The sequence below is a fragment of the Lontra canadensis genome, unplaced genomic scaffold (genome assembly GCF_010015895.1).
Source record: "Lontra canadensis isolate GAN:19392208 unplaced genomic scaffold, GSC_riverotter_1.0 scaffold143, whole genome shotgun sequence".
Classification (NCBI taxonomy): Eukaryota; Metazoa; Chordata; class Mammalia; order Carnivora; family Mustelidae; genus Lontra; species Lontra canadensis.
The window spans coordinates 3,088,529-3,110,235 of record NW_022631137.1 but is presented as its reverse complement, the minus strand read 5'-3'; the positions used below and the strand labels follow the sequence as shown (position 1 = coordinate 3,110,235).

Here is a 21,707-nt window from a genome sequence, read left to right as displayed (position 1 = left end):
ACCCTGGTATTCTGATACACCTCCTATAACTTCTTCTCATTTCTACTATAAGCCCTCTCACATTATACGCTCTGCTCAAAATGAATTCAAACACCTCACGTTTTCAAAAACTTCCATAGTTCCGACCTGCTTTTCCCTTAAGTTAAAATCATATCATGTACACATCGTATTAAACATGTGGTCTACAAATTAAACGTGGGTCTACGAATAATCTCCAAAACTCTCACGTATGTGACTCAGACTTTGCATGACAGAAAGACCTGGGTAGGGGTGGGAGGGAGAACACACACGTGTCAGCATAGTCCAAAGGTGAGAACAAAGATGGGGACAGAAGTCATGGGCTGCTTCTCCATCTAGATTTTATGAGTAGTACTAAGCAAATGATTTGTATGCTTGCCCTGCTTCAAAACCACTTAAGGAGACTGAGGATTACTAAGTTGTTACGGGTCCAAGTCTAAGCTATTCAGAAATCAAGACACCCCAAAACTCACAAATCAAAATACAAAACAAAACACAACAAAAAGCCACAAAGAAAATAAGAGTTTGCCAATTAATTTCAAGCACTGATGATCATATAGGCATCAACAAAGACTTGCAGATAAGATAGATTAAGAAGATTCTGTTTTCAAAACTTGAAAACATTCCCAAATGCTGGATAAGGCGCTTCCCAGCTGTGCTGTCTATGCCAATATGGCCAGCCACTTCCCTTGTGCCGGATTCTTTAATGCTGGTGCATGACACCTGTTCCTGGAGTCCACTGTCTCAGCCATGAGAGGAATCAGCTGTAGGACCGATGCTGGTGCTGGGACAGGAGAACCTACTCTGTGCTCTCTAGGACAGGCACCGTCCAGTCCTGGCAGAGGACACTGCTGGCTCAGTACAAACAGCAGTACACTTGCCATCCATTTGGCTCCATTCTCCAACTATTGCACAGTGTCGGATGTAGGCAAAGCGGGGCCGTCAGCTCCCAGGCGAAAAGAAAGAGAGGTGCTCAGATGGCTCCAATCTGCTTTTAATTACAAGCCACAGGTTCTTCTCCAAGAGTCCTACCTTCTATTTGCCTTGATGGAAAAAGTTTCTTAGGTTGGGATCCTGGAAATTCTATCACTGAACTCCACAAATCTCCTGCCTCTCAGTGTACTAATCTGTTAAAAAGTGAGAACCAGAACAAATATGCCATCTATTTCCCTAAAGGACTGTTGTAGGGTCAGGTGTGAAGATGCTACCCAAACTCTCCGGTGGTCATTTGGGATCTATCCTCTTTTGCCAGTAGCCTTCTCTTGAACTGTTTGTTTCTGGGCATTTCTGAACACCCACAGACTATATGAGCTTCCTCCATTCTGCCATTCCATGGCCACTACTGAAAATTTCAAACTCCAGGCTGTTTCTATTCTGATGGGCAAATCCCTGTCCAAGATGGGCTCTCACGTGCCTGAGACTTCATCTGCGGGTGTGGTTACCTGGTAGAGTCGTCAAAGTTATGCTAAAGTTATTTTTCCCTCTGTATCTCTGTGAAATAGAAAACGACCATAAGTAACCCTTCTACTGGCCATCCAGGCTTGGAGCGCTGAATCTAGCCATCTTACTAAGTCCTTCCCCTTCCAGGGGTGGCTGGTTAGGAACGTCTGGTCCTCTCTCTTCCTAATAGGACATCAATGCAATTTGTCAGAAGTTTTGACAGAGGAAGGGGGAGAGAAAAACTAGTTTTCTAGAAGATTGAAATATTTATCTTTTTTTAAAAAAAAAGATTTTATTTACTTACTAGAGAGACACACACACACACAGTACAAGCTGGGGAAAGCGGGGAGCCTGCCATGGAGCTCGAGCCCAGAAACCTGGGGTCATGACCTGGCCTTAACCAACTGAGCCACTAAAATTGTTATCTTAAGGAGCTACTCTTTACACTCTTTAACAAAGATCCTTGCTAATATTAAAAAAATCATATCTATAAATATTTTTCCCCATACAGAGTGTAGAGTTTTGAAAAGATACATGTCTGACTGAATCCTATATTGCTCAGGAATTCAGGAGCAGCCCCATGGGGTCAGGCCCTATCCAGAGCGGGAAGCATCATACCCCTCTCCCTGACGTCAAACATCAAAGGGAGGTAGAGCCCTGTTTCTTCTGGAACCACCTATGGCCCTGCCCTTCACAAAGGAGTTCTCTATCTCTAAAAACCCACTTGTACTTCCCAACTAAAGCACTTCTCAAATGTCCATTTCCTACAGTGCTTCTTATGCATGCCCTAAACATAGTCACCACAGCATTTGTTCTGCTCACAGTGCTGCTATCGAAGCGTCTGATGATTTATGAACAGGTCAATGTTTACCTCCTTGGGGTCATTCATCATTTCATCAATTTTGATTGTGCTCTTTTTCACATTAAAGAATCCTACTCTTTGATCTGACTTGGTTCCCTTTTCTGATATTATCTAGTACCATCAGATCCCTTTGGGAGTATGGACTCAACTGCACATAGCACTCCTGGCAAGGCACAGCAGAGTTTTTACATAAAGATGTAACAATTAAAAAAAAAAAAAAAAAAAAAGGACAGTTTACTGTTTGGTGTTTGAAGCCTTTTCAGTCACAACAGATGTGGGGGCACCTGGGTGGCTCAGTCGGTTAAGCCTCTGCTTTGGCTCACGTCATGATCCCAGCATCCTGGGATTGAGCCCCGAGTCCAGCTTCCCACTCAGTAGGGAGCCTGCTTCTCCCTCTCCTCTCTGCTTGGGCTTTCTGTCCCTCTCTCTCTCTCTCTCTCTCAGATAAATAAAATCTTTTTTTTTTTTTTTTAAAGATTTTTATTTTATCTATTTGACAGAGAGAGAGAGAATGATCACAAGTAGGCAGAGAGGCAGGCAGAGAGAGAGGGGGAAGCAGGCTCCCCGCTGAGCAGAGAGCCCGATGCGGGGCTTGATCCCGGGACCCTAAGATCATGACCTGAGCAGAAGGCAGTGGCTTAACCCACTGAGCCACCCAGGTGCCCCTCAAATAAATAAAGTCTTAAAACAAAAACAAAAACAAAAACAACCCCCACAAACCAGACGTCGCTGAAGTCCTAAGGAATTTCCAACTGTCAAATGTCTTTCTTTTCAAACACAAATCCTTTCTCTACCTCTCAAGTTTCCCTTAAAGCCACCTGCTTCTTACCAACTTTCTCTCTCTAGTACTGTATTTATATGTCAACCTGAAGTTTACTGAACCCGTCGTATACCACAACACACTACAAACAAATGGCACTACTTCTGCGTAACTACGAGGTAGAGAGCATCGTCCCACATTGTAGGCAAGGACACAAGGGTTAGAAAGGTGAAAACAACTTGCCCAAATTGTAGGGCAGGTGCGATGGCATCTGAATGCACAGGACGCCAGCATCAAATCCAGAGCTCTTTCCTCAAAGTAACCCCCTGGGCACTTCACCTTCAGATCATTTAAAGATAGTAAATAATGTCTGCTGATCACTCAACACGAAGGACCCTTGTTCCTTCAGAGACGTGCCTGGAGATCCTCACCCCTTGTTTCCTTTCATTGTCAACTGCCTAGCCACCAAAAAACGTGTTGGTCCTGTGACAACTTACTTTTTAATAACTTTTTATGTGGAATTCTACCAAGCGAGCTTAACAAGCTTAAAGATATTATACCTAACAGCTGCCCCAAATCCACCTGCTTATGAATCCCCTCAAAGAACTTTAGTTAGAAGTCACATCAGCACCACCACTACTCAAATAACCACTAGGTTATTTCTGAGTTCAGTTAAGTGCATCTCTTTCCTTGGCTTCACTTGTATGCCTCGTGAAGGGCTAAAATGCACTCAACTCCATTTTTCCGTCTCACCTATAGTATTTTTTTTTTTTTTTAACACATAGGCATCCGTTCTCTCTTCTGACCTGCAGCTTTTTACATTATAAGATCACAATGGCTTTCAGGCTTCCTGTAATCTGACCAAGCCCCCATTTCCCATGAGTTTCCACCTTTGTTTTAGACGTGTACATCTCCACTTAGCTAACCAAGCTGGGTCAACCACATTGCCTGTTATTCTCGAGCACAGTTCTTTACCCCGGGGGGCAGGGAGCCTCTTTCTGACAAAACAAAACAGAAAACCCTCTAACCCCGGCTAAGCACTCCGGTATATACACTCCTGAATGAGTGAAGAACACTTTATAAGAGATCTTGCTATAGAGTATCATAACATATATTTTAACCACGGCTATTAGATTCCTCAGAAAACTCACATTTTCAAACCCAAAACCACATTTTTCTCTAAAAGTGGTAAGTAGAAATGCAACTACTTAAACCATCTAGCTATACCCAGGTAATCAAATCCAAGTAATAACAAGAAAGCTGAACAAATCACCTGAAACTCAGGTAAATACACATTCTCTTCTTCACTGTGACCAAATGACCTATCAAAGAATCTCAAATGAATGGTCCTGATTTCACTGTAAACCTCACTCATGAAGCACAATGATAAACAGCCATTAAAAGAGAAACAAACATAGCCCTTATAAGAACTACCTATGGGAATCGATAAGAGATGTCAGAGATAATTTTATTGTGATTATCATACTCAGAAGATACTGAATTCTATTTTTCACTCGACTGAAATTGTTATAGGCCCCAAGACAATTTCTAGGAGCTAAGAACAGCACCTTTTATTTACGTGTAAAGACAAAACAATACGCCATTCTGACAGACTACAGTAAAAATGACCTAGGGTCCCTAGAATATTCTCACAAGCAGCTCAGATCCAGGACAACGCCCAAAGAAAGGGAAAGTGAAACTCTTGATGAACACTACTCACTGATCTTCTGTTCCAAAAAACTTCACAAAGAAGCATTTCTTTCCACGTGGTTTCTTCAAGTCTTTGGGTGGATTAACAATCTGGGGAGTAAAAGGGGGAGAAAAGGTTTTTCCATACTTCTAAGTTGGTTAAAAAAAAGGAAACAAAAGGATTATGTTTAACGAGAACCCAGGTAGTACATGTCGAAGTCTGGCACTTTTCTACTGAGATGTGTGGAAATGTGCAAATATTCTTTAAGTTCCCTACATCTACCATGTAGCACTGTTCAGTAGGTAGAATATCCCTTCTGCTGGAATTGGCACTGTTTTAAAAGCAGTTAAAACTAAGATCAACATCAACCCCCCCAACCACGTGACCCTGTCATCACTGAAGAAATGCAAAGAACAGTTCTAAAAATACATCAGTAAAGTAAAAATGTTAGGTGGTGTCTATGTTTATCACTGTAAGCAGTGGATAATGTATAGAATTACTGAATCAATATGTTGTCCACCCCAAAACGACTATAATGTTTTGTTAATTATGCTTCAATTAAAAAAAAAAAAACTGTGCAAGGAGAGTTGAGGCAGGTAATAATGACAATGAGAACAACTGAGGCAATGAAAATGCCATATTGCAAAGAAACAGTCTAAAGACATTTCCTGGGCTCCTTGCAAGAATATAAAAAGAGAACATTTGGAAAGCTATGACGGATCGCCTCATGCAAAATCTGGAATGCCAACTTCTGCAAAGATGCACTGGAGCGGCACATATGGTAACATGGAAAGAAGATTTAAACTTAGTTGGGACAAAAATACTTTGACTTTTCACTAACCTACATTTAGACTCCTCTCTTCCTGGGGAATTTATTTTCTTCTCCTTTTGTTACATTTAAGTGTAAAGCTAAATTCAAATTAGAATTGATTTCCAGGATTAAAAAACTTCACCAAAACCACCTCTGATTCAAGAGATAAGCATTTACTGCAGATTACAAGATCTTGTTTATATTATATTGCCTTTTCTAAACCAACAGTAGAGAGAGAAAAAACTCTTTTGAGTTATTTATTTATTTTTTGGAAGGTTTTATTCATTTATTTAACAGAAAGAGAGACAGCGAGAGAGGGAACACAAGCAGGGGCAGTGGGAGAGGGAGAAGCAGGCTTTCTGGAGAGCAGGGCGCCTGATGCGGGGCTCAATCCCAGGATCCGGGATCATGACCCGAGCTGAAGGCGGATGCCTAACAACTGGGCCATCCAGGCACCCTCTGAGTGTTATTTAAATAGGTCCAGTTTCACTAAATGCCAGAAACTGAGGGGAATGAATCTTACAGTCTCCACCTTCTCAAACCCACTTCACATATCTTCCAATAGTAGCAAGACACTCACCTTTCCTGGCCAAGGAGGATACCGGCCGAGTTTCCCCCTAGAGAAAACACACAGTCAGCATTTGCCCTGGAAAAGCCAGTCCATCTCCTTCAACCCACTCAACGTCAAATTTATTTTCCTAACTCTCCACCTGCACCCTCAAGTGCTAGAACAAAAACTGGCAAACAGGAGGTCTTAATTTGGCTTCCACAGCTGGGCCCAAGAGGCCCAAACTCTTCAGAAATGAAATACAGAAGTGCATAAAGTATGTGCATTCTTTGGGTGACAGGGAAGACAGAACAACAAAACCAAGAGTCACTTGTATAGAGCCTCCCCGTGACGGGGGTTGGAGGGTAGTTTGCTCTGTAAACACAGACTTCCCCTTACAAAGTCTGGTTTAATTCACGAGCCCGGCTTTGACAAATGCTAATGGAAACCTTCCTCTGAGTCGAAAAGTGAGCTACGTCGCTCCAGGGAAGCGGCGACAGTCAGTCTTGGTTCGGGCGGTTGTCTGGGACACAGAAGCAGACCACAAGAGGCACCCAAGAAGGCACTGCTTACTGCCAAGCCTTCAGCTGTAAAGGAGAAGTCCCCCTTCCATTTCTTCACGGGGCAGCGCCAGCAGTCCGGTTTCGACACCCCCAGCCAAGTAGCCCGCACAGGTCGTTTCCATTTCAACGCGAGTTTTGACGGGCTTGCCCAGGCGAGATGGTCCCGCCGGCTCCCCGACTCTCCCGCTGTCTGAGGAGCCTCAGCAAGACCCCAAGGACCCGGCGTCCGCGGGAGCTGTGCTGCGCCAGAGACTCCCTTCACGGTGGCCGCCGGCGTGCAGGTGCGGAGCGAAGCCCTCCCCTAGGCGGCCCTGGGGTTCAGAGCCCAGCCCGCCGCGGCCACTCTCGGCCTCAGTCCCCCGGGGCCGGGCTGCCCCTTCCGCCCGGCGTAGCTCCCAGCGCCGGCCCCTCATCTCGCCCTCTCTCCGCAGCCTGGAGCGCATAGAAAGGAGGCTCCGGGGCTGTCCGCGAACCCCGCGCCCAGTGGGGGGAGCTCCCCGGCGCACCTCGCTTAGCCCTGGCCGCCCGGACTCACCACACCAAATCGCCGAGCCGCAGACTCACAGCCGCCATCTTACCACCCAACCACCGCCGACGCACGGGCCGCCGGGAACAGCAGGTCGCCCCGGCGCCGCCCATTGGAGTGCGCCCGGCCACGTGACGAGGGCCGGCTGTCATCGGCCACGCCGCTGCCCTGACGTCACCGCGCCCTCAGGGGTTCATTGGCCAGCGGAGCTGCACGTGACCCGGGCGCAGCGGTCTCGGCGCGCCGGAGCCCGGAGTCTCCCGGCTCCTTCCCCCTCCCTCCGGCTCGTGACAACGGAGCGCCCGCGGTCTGAGGCGGCGGAGGTGGCAGCGACCGTGCGGCCGTTCGAGTTCGCGACGGAGCCAGCCCTGCGGCCCGCCCCGCCCCTGGGCTCTGGCCTCCAGCCCCCTCCGGTCGGCGCTTCCGTTACGGCCGTTAGTCCCGCGCGGGGGCCGGCCGTGTCGCCACACCGGGAGCTGCCCTGACGGACCTCGGCGCGGCCTGGAAGCCTGTCTCCGCCCGCGCCCGGGGCCCGCACCCGGCGCCCGCGCCCGGCGGGCTCTGCGTGGCCTCGCCCGGGGGGCGGACGGGTCTTTCGGTGCGCGCTTTCTAACGGCCGGCGTCCGGGGGAGCGGCTCGCAGCCCGCGTTCGCCGCCTCAAGTTCTCCCGGGGCGCCAGTTGCAGCCCGCCCGAGGTCTCGAGCTGCTCGACAGACGTGGAGCCGGCGTCTCTCCGCTTCCTCCGGGGCCGGGGCGGCGGCACGGCCGGCGAGGCTCCCCCGGGCGCGTGGGGACCCGGCCATGGGCCGCGGCGCGGGTTGGCCGCCCGCCGGGAGGCATGGCTCGGGGGCCGGCCGCTAGCAGCGCCGCAGCCCGGGCGCCCGGGCCGGCATGAGGACGGCCGCGGGGGGACGAGTGCGGCCCTCGGGGCCGTAGCCTGCGTCGCGCCGGGGACAAAGGTGCGTGTCTTTGTCGGGACCGGGCTCTCACGTACCTCTCGTTGTAGTTTGACACTTTTAGAGAAGTTGGGAGCTGGCTGTTGTCACAACAGGAAGGCAGATGCTCGCGTAGTTTCAGTACGTGAAAACCAAGGCGTTGAATGGGGAACTGTTCACCAGCAGTTCAGCACAGGGCCCAAGCACCCGGGTGGAGAATAACAGTTTTTGAAAAGATCCCAATCCCTCTTGGAGACTCCACATAGTTTACGTGTCGACTTAGAGTTTTTCTTGAGTCGCCCTCTTGCTTGGAAAAAGGTGGCGGATCCTCACGCATCTCCAGTAGGTGTTTTTGTTATAGAGAGACTTTGGTTGTAAGAGTGTTTTGTTTGTTTGTTTAGTGAGTTGGCTTGTCCGAAGCTTGGTTTTTCTTGGAGTTCAGTTTCCCTTAAGTACCGGCAGTTAGTTTCAGGAGCTGTCATTTACTGTTTCATATTGTCTTAAGGGCAAACCAGTTATTGAAAACACATTGAAGATTCCAGGAAATGATTTCATAAAATTCAACACGTTCTTAATTTTAAAACTCTTTAGTTTTTGAGCAATTGAAGGATATTTCAATGGTTTGATTAAAATATACCAATTTTAAATCAACATCGCATTGGGCCTAGAGGCATTCCCATGAGAGTCAGAACATGGCAAAGAATATATGTTTAATGTTATTTTGGAAGTTCTAGCCAATGCAATAAGACATGAAACAAAAATAGAGACATTTCAGAAAGAAGAAAAAATTCTCATTTCCAGAAATGACAGGGCAGCCTATTGGGGAGGGGGGAAGGGAAAGCCATTAAATAAGTTAAGTAAGGAGACTAATTACAAAGTCATACAAAATTAGGTTTTTCTGTTTCACTGATAATCAGTTTGAAAATACAACATTTGGGGCACCTGTGTGGCTCAGTCATTAAGCGTCTGCCTTCGGCTCAGGACGTGGTCCCAGGTTCCTGGGATCAAGCCCAGAGTCCCACTCCCCGCTTCTTAGGAAGCCTGCTTCTCCCTCTCCCATTCCCCTGGCTTGTGTTCCCTCTCTCCCTGCTCCTGTCAAAAAAAAAAAAAAAAAGAGGATGTATGATGAAAAAAAAGTGTGATTCCTGGGAATAAACCAAGATGCAAAAGAAGGCTAGTGTTTCTTGGATGAGGTTTTTTGGGAGTGATGTTTTTGTGTGTACAGTACTGTGCTTTTATTTAGAGTGATGTTCAATTTGTTAAAATTGAGTATTTAAATATTTAGTTTTTCTTAAGCCTTTTAAGTTTCACTCCCAAATCTTTTTTCTTTTAAAGATTTTTATTTATTTTGAGAGAGAGGAAAAGGGAATGGGGAGAGGTGGAGGGAGAAAAAAGGGGAAAGAATCCCAAGCAGACTCCATGCTGAGCGGGATATGGGGCTTGATCTCACAACCTGAGATCATGACCTGAGCCCTAACCAAGTGTTGGACACTGAACCAGCTGAGCTACCCAGGTGCCCCCCCACCATCTTACTTTACTTATAAATCTAAGAGTAGTTATATAAAAATAAAAATATTTGACTCCTGACAAAGCTTCAATTAAGGTACCAGTTCAAAAGATTACTTTCCACTAAACAATGAATTTTTTTGCAAACGTTAACTACCCTTAAAAGTTTTAAACTGCATTTAAAGTTTTTGTTTTTTTTAGTAGGTCCATGCCCCAGCGTGGAACCCAAAGCCAGGCTTGAACTCATGGCTCTGAGATCAAGACCTGAGCTAAGATAAAAGCCCAATGCTTAACCATCTGAGCCACTCAGGCACCCCTACATTTAAAGTTTTATATGCTGCTTCTTTGAAATACTTCAGACTTCTGAAATGGTGAATTTATAAGCCTAATGGTAAAATCTTTCCAAAGACATAACTCTTGTAATGTCTTCTCTTCTGACAGATGTAGAATTAGGTTTAAATGAACACTTTGATACTTGCATTAACCATTTCAAATTAAAATTGTAAGTCTAATAAGTCAATCATTATTATGTCTGATTTTCTTAAATGTTTCAAATAACTTCGTAACAAGTAGCAAGCACTTATGGTGATTATAAAATTTAATCCAAAATCTAATTACTAAGTGTTAATATGTTATAGGTTTGATTTACTTTATTCTCTGGTCTTATTTGTAAAGTCATACAACTGAGAGAAGCAGTTTTACCATCCAGGTAAAACATGCAATGTCTAACATTAGGACCATGCTAAGGGTACTTTTTAAAAATTACTGCTTGCGGGCATCTGGGTGGCTCAGTCGTTAAAGTGTCTGCCTTGGGCTCAGGTCATGATCCCAGCATCCTGGGATTGAGCCCCATTTCACCATATTGGGCTCCCTGCTCAACGGGGAGCCTGCTTCTCCCTCTCCAGCTCCCCTGTGCTTGTTCTCTGTCATAAATAAATGAAATCTAAAAAAAAAAAAATTACTGTCTAGACAAGGACAGGAACCTGGTTGCCCCTTCCAGGGTGAACGTCCTATATTTCATCTGTTAACTTGCATGTTCCCTTCTTAAAGTGAGACCTTGCCTGCTTGTGTCAGTGGGGGACCTTTAAGCATCAGCTTTCAGCTGTGATTTATTTTCACAACCCAGGGCATCATGAATGTCCTGGGGCCCTTGAAAGTTTTTTTTAGGGGAATTTTTCCCCAACATTTTAGTGCGTGATGGTTTTTTGCACTACTAATCTGTTTTGCTGCTAATTACTTTGCTGCCTACTTAGGATTATTCTAACTCTTCATTTTTAGATATTTTACTCCCTGATCTTAGCAATCAGAATTTTTGGTCATAGTAGAAAAAATGAACATTACGTATATAGTAAACATTCTTACATGGGGATATGTGTGACGTGTAAATCTTCTTGAATTAGTTTCTACTAATCATTCATTACTGTCAAAATACAGTGAGCTTTTTTTTGGAATTTGTCAAAATAATTCTTTTTTTTTTTGAGAGAGATCACAAGTAGACAGAGAGGCAGGCAGAGAGAGGGAAGCAGGCCCCCTGTTGAGCAGAGAGCCCGATGCGGGACTCGATCCCACAACCCTGATATCATGACCTGAGCCGAAGGCAACGGCTTAACCCACTGAGCCACCCAGGCGCCCCTTGTCAAAATAATTCTAAAGTTGACCTGAAATAATAAACAGGCTGGAATAACTATTTTTAAAGAATAATAAGGATAAATTTTTGATTAAAGATACTAAAATACACCATAGAAATTTTTCGAAACAGTATAGTTTTGGTTAAACAATGTCTACATATACTAGATTAACAGGTTGCATTTTAGTAACAGATCTTAAGATGTCTAATGCATTACATATAACAAAAGCCAAGTCAGCAGGGAAAAGAAAGGTTAGGGATTGATTCTGGGAAGAAGCCAAGTTAGAGTACAGTGTGAAAACTAAGTTAAAATTTCCTTTATACCTCACTTTAATCTAAAACAGTAACAAAGCAGAAAAATGTAGTTGTAAGTGGTATGACAGGCATTGTATATATCAAAATTTATAGATTTATAAGAATTGTAAAAAGCTATGATTTTTAAAAATTATTTTTATTAACATATAATGTATTATTTGCCCTAGGGGTACAGGTCTGTGATTTATCAGGCTTACACATTTCACAGCACTCACCATAGCACATACCCTCCCCAATGTCTATCACCCAGCCGCCCTCTCCCTGCCCCCACCCCCTTCTGGCAACCCTCAGTTTGTTTTGTGAGATTAAGAGCCTCTTATGATTTGTCTCCCTCCCAGTCCCATCTTGTTTCATAAAAAGCTGTGATTTTTTTTTTCAACCATTTCCTTAATGCTGGATATTGAGGTGGTTTTTTAAAATCATTTTTCTTGTATAAACAGGGCTGCAGTAAATATTTTTATTTAGTGGCATTGTAGAAAGTTCACACTCGAGTGTGTTTTAAAAAACAGAACGTATATAGTATAGATGATACCTGAAGCACCACACAAAAACTGTGTGTGGGTGTGGGTGTGTGTGTGTGTGTGTGTGTGTGTGTGTTTGGATATTTATATTCCATAAACCCTTGGTATTCTGAGCTTTACTATCTATTTTGACCATTTCCAAGCAACTTTGAAGGTCTTGGCATGTGATAATTTTTCATTTTGCTGAGGCCAAGTTTTGGGTGGAAAGGCAGGTGTGTTAGGAAATGAGCCGAGCCCCAGTCCTCTTGAGACACTGGTTTTTTACTTACCCAGAAGAGGCCGTACCTTCTGTGATCTGCTGAAAACTTTCTCATTGTAAAGATAGGCCCTGAATGTAAGTGCAGTGCTGGTGATGAAAATATAGAGATCTTAAGAAAGAGATTATTCTCAGCCAGAAAAAAAAAGTGTCAGATAAATTAAACGAAAAATACTACTCTCTAGTGGTATTTGCAGTTTCGAGGATTCTTTAAGGCCCTATCAGAATGGATTCTCTAACATCAAAGAACTATTGACTAGGCATAGAAAAAAAGACTGGAAAGAAGTATGCTGAACACTATCTCTCAATGATAGGATTTGGGGAGATTTACGTTTACATTTAAAAATGGTATATTTAAGATGAATAGTATTGAAGAACAAAGAAGCAGTGAGTGGTAATAAAGATCAACTTAACAAAGGATTCTTCTTGACAAAGAAATTCTTTTAAGCTTGAATCTGAGTAGCTGAACAGGAAAAATCACCATTTTTATCATCTTGGTTTGACCTGGCCCTTCTTTTAATGTTAACAGAAGCCATGCAGTGACACCCGCTAAGACTTGTTGGTAGCCATGTCGGAGCCCCACAGGGTCCAGTTCACCTCTCTCCCAGGTTCTCTGAATCCTGCATTTTTGAAGAAATCCCGGAAAGAGGAGGTGGGAACAGAACAGCATCAGGACTCTGAGCCGGCTGCGGCAGCTGTTCGGATTACACTCACCCTCTTCGAGCCGGACCACAAGCGCTGTCCAGAGTTCTTCTACCCGGAGCTGGTGAAGAACATACGAGGGAAGGTGAAAGGCCTTCAACCCGCAGACAAGGTACACCCAAGCAGCCTCAGACTCTGAGACTCTCAGACTCTGCGGATATAGTGCATGGCACATCCTGTGCAAAAGGGGCTTCTGAAGGTTGGAAGCAAGACTTGAAAGGCTCTGGCTATCCCAAGATCATGGCAGTTAGTCCAAAGCAGTCACAAGGTGTGCTGGTTTTGCCATGGGCAGGAAAGGATAGAATTCTTTCTAGAACCATTCTCCTGATGTATGCTAGAGAGAACACTGTGCATCCAAGGCTAATATGAATTATGGCTAATAATAAACAATGAAGCTTTTCATGCCAAGGTTATATGTGTTGTGTGTAAACGTGAGCAGTCCCTGGCTGTTCCAGCCCTGGAATTCGGTGCTGGACATTTTTCTTTCCAATGGAACCTCACTCTGGTTAGTGTAAGGGGCAGACGGGAAAAGACCCTGACTGCTCATCTCTTCTGAACAGTGAGATTCTGGATAGTTTCTTTGCCTGGATGGATGGAGACCTGTTTTTATGGGATTTTTAAAAAAAAATATATTTTGTCAGAATTGGGTCATAGCCTTTAGGTCTTTTGAGAATCAGTTTGATTTCTTAAATGTTTTTTTAAATGACCTATTTATTTTCCCAGCAGATTTGTTTTGTTCAGTATGGAACTTCTCAAACATGCTCAGAGGAAGAGAGTAGTATAAAAGCCCCCATGTACCCATCACCACCTTCAGCTATTACTGATGTTTTGATAATTAACATTGTAAAATTTTAAAAAATGCCATTTGCTGAATTAAATACATAAGAAAAATGCATATATGATAAATTAACAGGTTGATACATTTTCACAAGCTCAATACACCCATGTATCCTGTGCCTGGATTATAAAATACAGTATTTTCCAGGACACCAGAAATCCTCTTCCTGCTCTTCCAAAATACTACACAGGCCCACTGCTCTGATTTGGAGTATTTTGGTCGCTAGAGTGGCTCTTAGTAAAATGAGGATTAGCCTGGTACACGGTGCTTGAGGGTAGAATGAGATCACGTAGGTACAATTTTTGGCAGCATAACTCAGTGGCCCGTGCTCCTTCATTTTTAATTCACTGTTTTGCTGTTGGGGGTGAGTGCCTTTGGTTAGGAGGATTATCTGTTTTCTTTGCTCAGGTTAAAATGTGTTTCCCTGATTAAGATCTGATTAACTGAATGGAAGCCAATAAGTTTCTGTGAAGGGTCAGCCTGTTATTTGAGGGCTTTTTGGGCAGAATGAGAAAAAATAATTTCAAATCCATTCATGATTTTTTTCCCAAGGTCGGAATGGGATCATCTTCCTTGAGAGGAAGAGACAGTAGCAGGGATTGGTTGAGGTCTTTATTTATGGGTTTAACTGAAATTAGAACTCTAGTACTCTGATTCCACCTTTTTGAGGGATCCAGATGTTCTCCATAGCAGAAAAATGTATGGAGCATACACAGAGAGCTTTGGATTCAGTTTCAGGGGATTCATTCCTGGCCCTCAGATTCAGAACTCCTGAATCTTTGTGTCTACTCTGTGGTTTTCAAAGTATTATATAATCTGATGGATTCATGTATTAATTCAGTTAGTGTGTGTGTGTGTGTGTGTGTGTGTATATTTTTTTTTAAAAGATTTTATTTATTTATTTGACAGAGATCACTAGTAGGTGGAAAGGCAGGCAGAGAGGAGGAAGCACTCTCCCCGCTGAGGAGAGAGCCCGATGCAGGGCTCAATCCCAGGACCCTGGGATCATGACCCGAGCTGAGGGCAGAGGCCTTAACCCAATGAACCACCCACGCATATATATATATATATATATATATATATATATACACACACATATATATATATATATATATTTTTTTTTAAGGATTTTATTTATTTGACAGAGACCCAGCAAGAGAAGAAACACAAGCAGGGGGAGTGGGAGAGGGAGAAACAGGCTTCCCACCGAGCAGGGAGGCCGATGCAGGGCTCAGTCCCAGAACCCTGGGATCATGACCTGAGCTGAACGCAGACACTCAACAACTGAGCCACCCAGGTGCCCCAGCATATATTTCTTATAAAGGCACTGGGCAAGATGCTGAGGACTATATAAAGGTGGAGAAGCCACTATCCCAGCCTCAAAGGAGCTTTCAGTCTTGTAGGTACTTTAGAATTAAGCCAACACAGGTAACAGGAGTTACAATGTGGCAGTTGCTAAGTCTCATGTGAAAACAAACCCTGCAGGGCTTGGACAGCAGAGAGCTTACATTCCGGATGCTGTGCGTGGACAGAGGTGGACCTTCATGCGCACAAAAGTAGTCCTTTTTGGACAACTACTGGTTGCAAGACATGAGAGAGTATGCATTGTATCCAGTATTTCTGTAGATTGGTGGAAGTTCTTTAAATTACTTAAAGTGCTTGAGTTATATGTGATCATTATAGAAAACATAAGGTACAGATGAGTATATGTTTTAAAGAACACTCACTTGTGGCACTTATATGTACGTTCCACAATATCTCATTTAACTGGTCCTCATGAGTGGATGGGATTCCAGTGGGCAGGGATGGGAGGGTCTTAAGACGGGCATCCAGTCTTTAGTGATTTTTGTCTACTTAAATGTATTCCGTTTAGGAGTCTTTTATTAAAATTAAGGTTCCTTGCCAAAGAAACTTAAAGTCCAACTCTGGAAAATTTACTTGATGAGAAAAATGGAAAACTACATTCATGGAGTAGAAATAAAACTGGAAAACCATATGAAAATATTGGGAGTGGGTACTGACATTGGGAGGAAAGATAAGATTATTGATCCATCAAGATAAGCTTCTAGGCAAAAGGAATGCTATGAACCTGGTTATGACTATTTTTTTGTTTTGTTTTGACTGTTGATAGCAGTGAGGGAAATGCAGGTTCATACCACTCTACTAAGAAATACAGCAGAATAGCTCTCTCCAGGACTTGTACTACTTTCAGTGGGTTCTTAACCTTTTTGAGCCATTGACTGCTTTGGAAGTCAGTGAAGCCTATGGACCTTCTTAGAGTACTGTTTTTAAATGCGTGGAATAGTTTTTAGGGTTACAAAGGAAACCAACTGGGGGCGCCTGGGTGGCTCAGTTCATTAAGCAACTGCCTTCGGGTCAGGTCATGATCCTGGAGTCCCAAGATCGAGTCCCACATTGGGCTCCCTGCTCAGCAGGGAGTCTACTTCTCCCTCTGATCTTCTCCCCTCTCATGCTCTCTCTCTCCCTCTCTCTCTCTCTCTCTCTCTCATTCTCTCATATAAATAAATAAAATCTTCAAAAAAAAAAAAAAAAAAACCAAAACCAAAGGAAACCAACTCTATTGAAATAGTTCTATACAGGTAGAGCATCCCTAACTAAATGCCCTTTGCCATATTTGGAGCCCTCTAGGACATAGTGCTTTGGTGGGCAGTTGTAGGCATTTAGTTAAGTTTTGTTGAATTATGTGAATGGAAACTTTATTTCCTTTAGTAACTAAGGTAAACTGTTGGAAGAGTAGCATGTGTTTTGTCTTTTTTGAAAAAGCTGTTTTCATTATGCAGTTCAGGGGTATCGAGTAGTCAGTGCAGGTATTATGAATAGGATTGTGGAAATTTTTTTGTGACTCTTATTTTTGTGGAATGGTCTCTTTACAGAAGAAAGATCTCTCAGATCCTTTCAATGATGAAGAAAAGGAAAGGCATAAAGTGGAGGCCCTTGCCCGGAAATTTGAAGAAAAATATGTAAGATTCCTCTCTTGGGCAACAAAACAACCTCGTTGAGTGGGAGAGGTTTCCAGACATTTTTATGTTCCTTTAGTGGATTATCATCTAAACAAGTACAGAGGTTGGAGAGAACAAAATGCAATTATTAGATAAATGCATTAAGGTACAGAAAATGCATGTGGCAGGCACGGGTGTGTGAAGCTAAATGGATGAATGAGCAAGAAGGGCCTTTTATTCCTAGAGTTTATGCTTAGAATAAATGTTTTGATACAAAGCATAAAAGCCATTTAGTTCCTTCTTCTGTTTTAGGTGATTTTATGCAGATACAAATCTGTTCTTTTTAGAAGGTCTTCAAGGGAATGGGGTTTGGAGTGGGTGTAGGGGTGTGTGTGTGTGTGTGTGTGTGTGTGTGTGACTGCTTCACTGATTTTACAACCTTAGTCACTAGTTGATGGAATTCAGGGCAACTGTTAATTCTGCGTGTCAAGGAAAGTGTGTGGCCTTAGACGTAAACATTTCTTGTTAAGAGGGTGGGCCTCATGCTATGTGTTTTTACTACAGTTACCCGTGGATAAAACACATAACCTATTTTAAATTTTAGGGTGGAAAGAAACGTAGAAAAGATAGGATACAGGACCTGATTGACATGGGATACGGTTACGACGAATCTGACTCCTTCATTGATAATTCTGAGGCGGTAAGTCCTTACTGAAAATGCCCCTGGAGTCCCACACCCTGGCTTCTGCTGATGATGGCCTGGAGGTGGAGGTTGGGTTGGTATGGGCATGAAGAAAAGACCGCCCTGGTGAGAGAGAGAGAGAGAGAGCGAGGAAGTGACACGCTTGATCAGGCCATGTTTCCCTCACTGAAAATGTTGACCAGATTTGTCCAGACGCCTTTGAGCTTGGACATCCGTGGTTGACCAGAAGCAGGTCTTGTCTGAAAAGTCACCGAAGAACACAGTCATATCTGCTCTACCAAGAGCCACTCTGTACGTTTGGACTAAGTACCAAAACTTGGAGCTGACTGTTTGTTTCCCCCCTTCAGTATGATGAGCTTGTTCCGGCTTCTTTGACTACAAAGTATGGAGGATTTTACATTAACTCGGGAACCCTGCAGTTTAGACAAGCATCCGAGTCTGAGGATGACTTCATTAAAGAAAAGAAGAAGAAATCTCCAAAGGTTAGAACGATACTTGCTTTTGGATTTCAAAAGTGCTTTCCTTGTATGACTTCATAAGATCAGTAGGTGACTTGCCAAAATGCTGGTGTAGGATGGCTCAGGAGCTTGGTGGAAAGGCATGAGCTGTGCCGAGGCTGACAGGTCACTTCTCGCACCTGTACTGTGGCGAGGTGCCGTGAACCTGGAGGTGTCCATGCCTGTGTCGGGGTAGGCTCAGCAGGGATTTGTTTCTCGAGGTGGTCTTAGGGCGGGACTTAAGGCAGTGAAGGGTGTGGAGTGAGGGGAGTTTGCACCAGCCTTGCTGTGTCTCTTCTGCGGACATGTAGAGGACTTCAGTTCCCAGGGCTGTCACCCCACCAAAAATAAGTTAGCCTTAAGATAAGTTTATTTTGAAATCTGCCCACCACTGCCTGTGTGTTTCAAATAAGACGTAGGGCCTATATACAGCTAACTTGAACTAGAAAAGTTTCAGGCTACAGAATGGCCTCCTGCCTCAGCTCTGGGTGCTTCCAGGAGACACTGTCAGTGGGAACGCTGTGTTGACCTGTTGCAGGTCTGTGGTCCAGGGACCGATCTGAAAGCTGTTGCTCAAGATGACAGTAAGACAGCTCTCAGGATGTGCCCTGGGCGGAGCAAGGCCAGTGGTGTGTAGTGCACTTGCTCCCTGAGTTAGGGAGCCGTGTAACTGTGCCTTGTCTTTAATTCTCAGAAGCGGAAGTTGAAGGAAGGTGGTGAGAAGATAAAGAAGAAGAAAAAAGATGACACTTATGACAAGGAGAAGAAATCGAAAAAGTCCAAGTTTTCCAAAGCCGGGTGAGAGGCAGCAGCTTCTTTGCTAGGATAAAATCTGACCTGTTAGGGCAGGACACCTGGGAGCTGACGCGCCCTCCTCCTCACAGCTTCAGAAGAGGCAGCAGGGCCTGGCCTTCCTTTCCCTCTCACGCCTCCCACAGTGCCCTTCTGGGCAGCCGGTGCTCTCACATCTCTGTGTGTCAGACACTGGAGCTCTCTCTGTCCCTCTGTCAGTGTTGGCGGCTTGTCTCTGTCACTGTGTGACTGCTGATGTTTCTTGTTCTCTTGGGCTCCCCTCCTCTGCCCCAGTTCTCCTTCCGTCCCTGCCATTTCCTTTGTCTTCTGTGGTCCTGCTTTCTTCGCCTCACTTGGTCTCACCCCAGCTGCCCTTCAAGTTGCTGCTGCTCTCTGCTGCTCCTGCTTTTTCCCGCTAAATACTTTTCTTGCCCCCCACCCCTTTTTTCGCAACCTTTTATTTCAGCCTGGCAGTGGTTTTTAAAAAACACATCGGATATTTAGCATTCTGTGACACTGTTTTGCTAACCTGTATTAAATCTCAAGCTTTGGTCCCGGCAAGAAGGAGCTTCATATGCCAAGAGGAGGGAGGAGGAGTAACAGGGTGGCCTTGTGACTGAGGTTCCTGGAGACAGTTGCGCTGGGAGCAGGGGCAGTCTCTCATGAATTTCCCTTTAGAGGTGTACTGCAGCTCTCGTAACCAATTTCCTCCTTGCTTGCAGCTTCACAGCCCTCAATGCCAGTAAGGAGAAGAAGAAAAAGAAATATTCTGGGGCTTTGAGTGTTAAAGAGATGCTAAAGAAATTTCAGAAGGAGAAAGAGGCTCAGAGAAAGAGGGACGAAGACCATAAGCCCGTAGCGGTCTCGTCGGCGGAAGCTCAGGGCCTGCGGGAATTGGAGGGCGCCTCTGACCCCTTGCTCTCGCTCTTTGGCTCCACTTCTGACAACGACTTGCTCCAGGCAGCCACTGCCATGGACTCGCTGACTGATTTGGACTTGGAGCAGCTGCTCAGTGAGTCTCCAGAAGGAAGCCCTTTCCGTGATATGGATGATGAGAGCGATTCCCTTGGGGTGGGACTGGACCAGGAATTCAGGCAGCCCTCTTCCCTCCCTGAAGGCCTGCCTGCACCCCTGGAGAAGCGCGTTAAGGAGCTGGCTCAGGTATGGTGACACAGAGTGGCCGGGCTTTCCTGGAAGCGGTTTGGGCAGATTGACGCTGGTTCTGCACCACATGAAGCTCCCTGCCCAGAGCAACCCTTAGTGAATTGGCAGTTTTGGTGTAAGCTTTTCCAAGCTCTCTTCTCCTCCCAAGTGAGGAAACCACGGAAGCTCTGCCTGTCAGACATCACTTTTAGGCCTTTTGTGGTTCTTCCAGAGCTGGAAAATCTACTTTCTTCTGGGGGGAATTTCTGTCTTTCCATTTCCTGCCTATCAGTTCCTTTCCTGCAAATATCTTTCCTTTGGTGCATAGACTGACACTGATGCTGGCAGCAGGCGGCTGAGGCACAGATCGGTCATTTTAGTAATCTCTTGAATGTTTTCAAAATTCACAAAAGCTTGCAGATGAATGTTACCCACAGAGAGTATGTGCTTAGTTGCCACTGGGTTTCAGTTGCTCCTTGGGCTTGCCTGTCGTCACCATTAGGTAGTGATTACAGTAATGCCTAAGGTTCACGTGATAGATGAAAAGGAGCTGAACCTTAGTAATGTCCGTGAACCACTGAAAACAGTGATAGTCTTTGGGCTATAGCAGCCGATGGCAATTGGGAATGGATTTCTAGAGTGCTAAGAATTGTCAATTTGGTAATGTATTACTAACCGTAAACCAAGCATAGGTCATTAGTTACGATGACTTTTAATTAAAAAAACATTTGACCTTGGGCATCATGACTTATAATGCAACTCCTGCGGCATTCATAGTCTGTAGCTTAAGTCTTAAGCCAGTGATTCTCACAGGATTTCAGAATCACTGTCATACGTAATCTCTCTTGTGTTTTAGGGAAGGGTGAAATGTTAACCAGTGCTACAAATTTCTTGTTTCCAAAAAATATTTAAGCACAACATATAAAGTAAAGCAAATGTCTTACTTGGATTTCTTGTTCTTCCTCATTAGCCTATGTGCAGTATTCTGTTAGAATGTGATGACTTAAATGAATTGTGCCATGTCAGGGATTCAGAGTATATCTTAATAGGACATTAAGTTGGAAGTAGTTGAATCTGAACTTGGCATGTTTGAGCATACTGTTCTGTGTTTGCTCTCAGAATTTGTTTAAAAATGTTCTTCTCAATCCTCCAGTTTGTAATCAAATTGTTCTGTAGCTTCTTAAAGTCTTGTTAAGCAAGTTGAGTGAGATATATGTGGCAGTAGCCAGTCATTTCTTGAGAGAAAAGTCAAAACCATTCTTGGATTTGTCCCTACCCCCACCGTAGGTAGTGTTCTAGTCTGATAACTTAGACTCATTATTTCAATTTCTTGGGAAAGATGGACCAGTGCAATGGAAACAGAATGGCTTAACATGCAACAGCATTGGGTTGTGATTCAAGAAAGCCTCGCTTTCTGGAGTCCACTGGATGGACCCTGAGCAAGCTGTCCTTCCTCAGCGATTGCCAGGTTATCTCTTGGGACAATGGAGAACAGGGTTCTGGATCCCATAGATAAGGTAGGCTTGGGTTTTGGTGGGAAGGTGGTGACCAGGACAAACTGACATACTGAAATGAAAATACAGTGTTCATATGTGAAATTGATACTTTAGTCCTCACCTGGCCCTTCTACTATAACAGTGTTAAGAAACTTTGGGAAATGGGGTAGAAAGTGGGGATTACCCATCATTCTGCCAA

At 44.4% G+C, this 21,707-nt stretch overlaps 2 protein-coding genes across 10 annotated transcripts in view; one reads left to right on the top strand and one right to left on the bottom strand.

Annotated features, from left to right (window-relative positions):
• The window catches only part of GLYR1 (glyoxylate reductase 1 homolog), a 32,546-nt gene extending 25,211 nt beyond the window's left edge, over positions 1 to 7,335 (bottom strand). For 3 of the 6 annotated variants that reach the window (XM_032843779.1, XM_032843780.1, XM_032843781.1), the window contains exons 1-3: positions 7,227 to 7,334; positions 6,162 to 6,198; positions 4,801 to 4,880 (exon numbers count right to left, since the gene is read on the bottom strand). In XM_032843779.1, the coding sequence (XP_032699670.1) occupies positions 4,801 to 4,880; positions 6,162 to 6,198; positions 7,227 to 7,330 (221 nt within the window). In that variant the 5' untranslated portion in view covers positions 7,331 to 7,334. Of the gene's footprint in view, positions 1 to 4,800; positions 4,881 to 6,161; positions 6,199 to 7,197 lie in introns of all 6 variants that reach the window. The other 3 variants (XM_032843782.1, XM_032843778.1, XM_032843783.1) reach the window with 3 other exon arrangements.
• A 118-nt stretch (positions 7,336 to 7,453) lies between these two features.
• Positions 7,454 to 21,707, top strand: part of UBN1 (ubinuclein 1) — a 38,410-nt gene continuing 24,156 nt past the window's right edge. For 2 of the 4 annotated variants that reach the window (XM_032843777.1, XM_032843774.1), the window contains exons 1-7: positions 7,456 to 8,176; positions 12,907 to 13,191; positions 16,812 to 16,898; positions 17,482 to 17,577; positions 17,928 to 18,062; positions 18,772 to 18,875; positions 19,592 to 20,030. In XM_032843777.1, the coding sequence (XP_032699668.1) occupies positions 12,946 to 13,191; positions 16,812 to 16,898; positions 17,482 to 17,577; positions 17,928 to 18,062; positions 18,772 to 18,875; positions 19,592 to 20,030 (1,107 nt within the window). In that variant the 5' untranslated portion in view covers positions 7,456 to 8,176; positions 12,907 to 12,945. Of the gene's footprint in view, positions 8,177 to 12,906; positions 13,192 to 16,811; positions 16,899 to 17,481; positions 17,578 to 17,927; positions 18,063 to 18,771; positions 18,876 to 19,591; positions 20,031 to 21,707 lie in introns of all 4 variants that reach the window. The other 2 variants (XM_032843775.1, XM_032843776.1) reach the window with 2 other exon arrangements.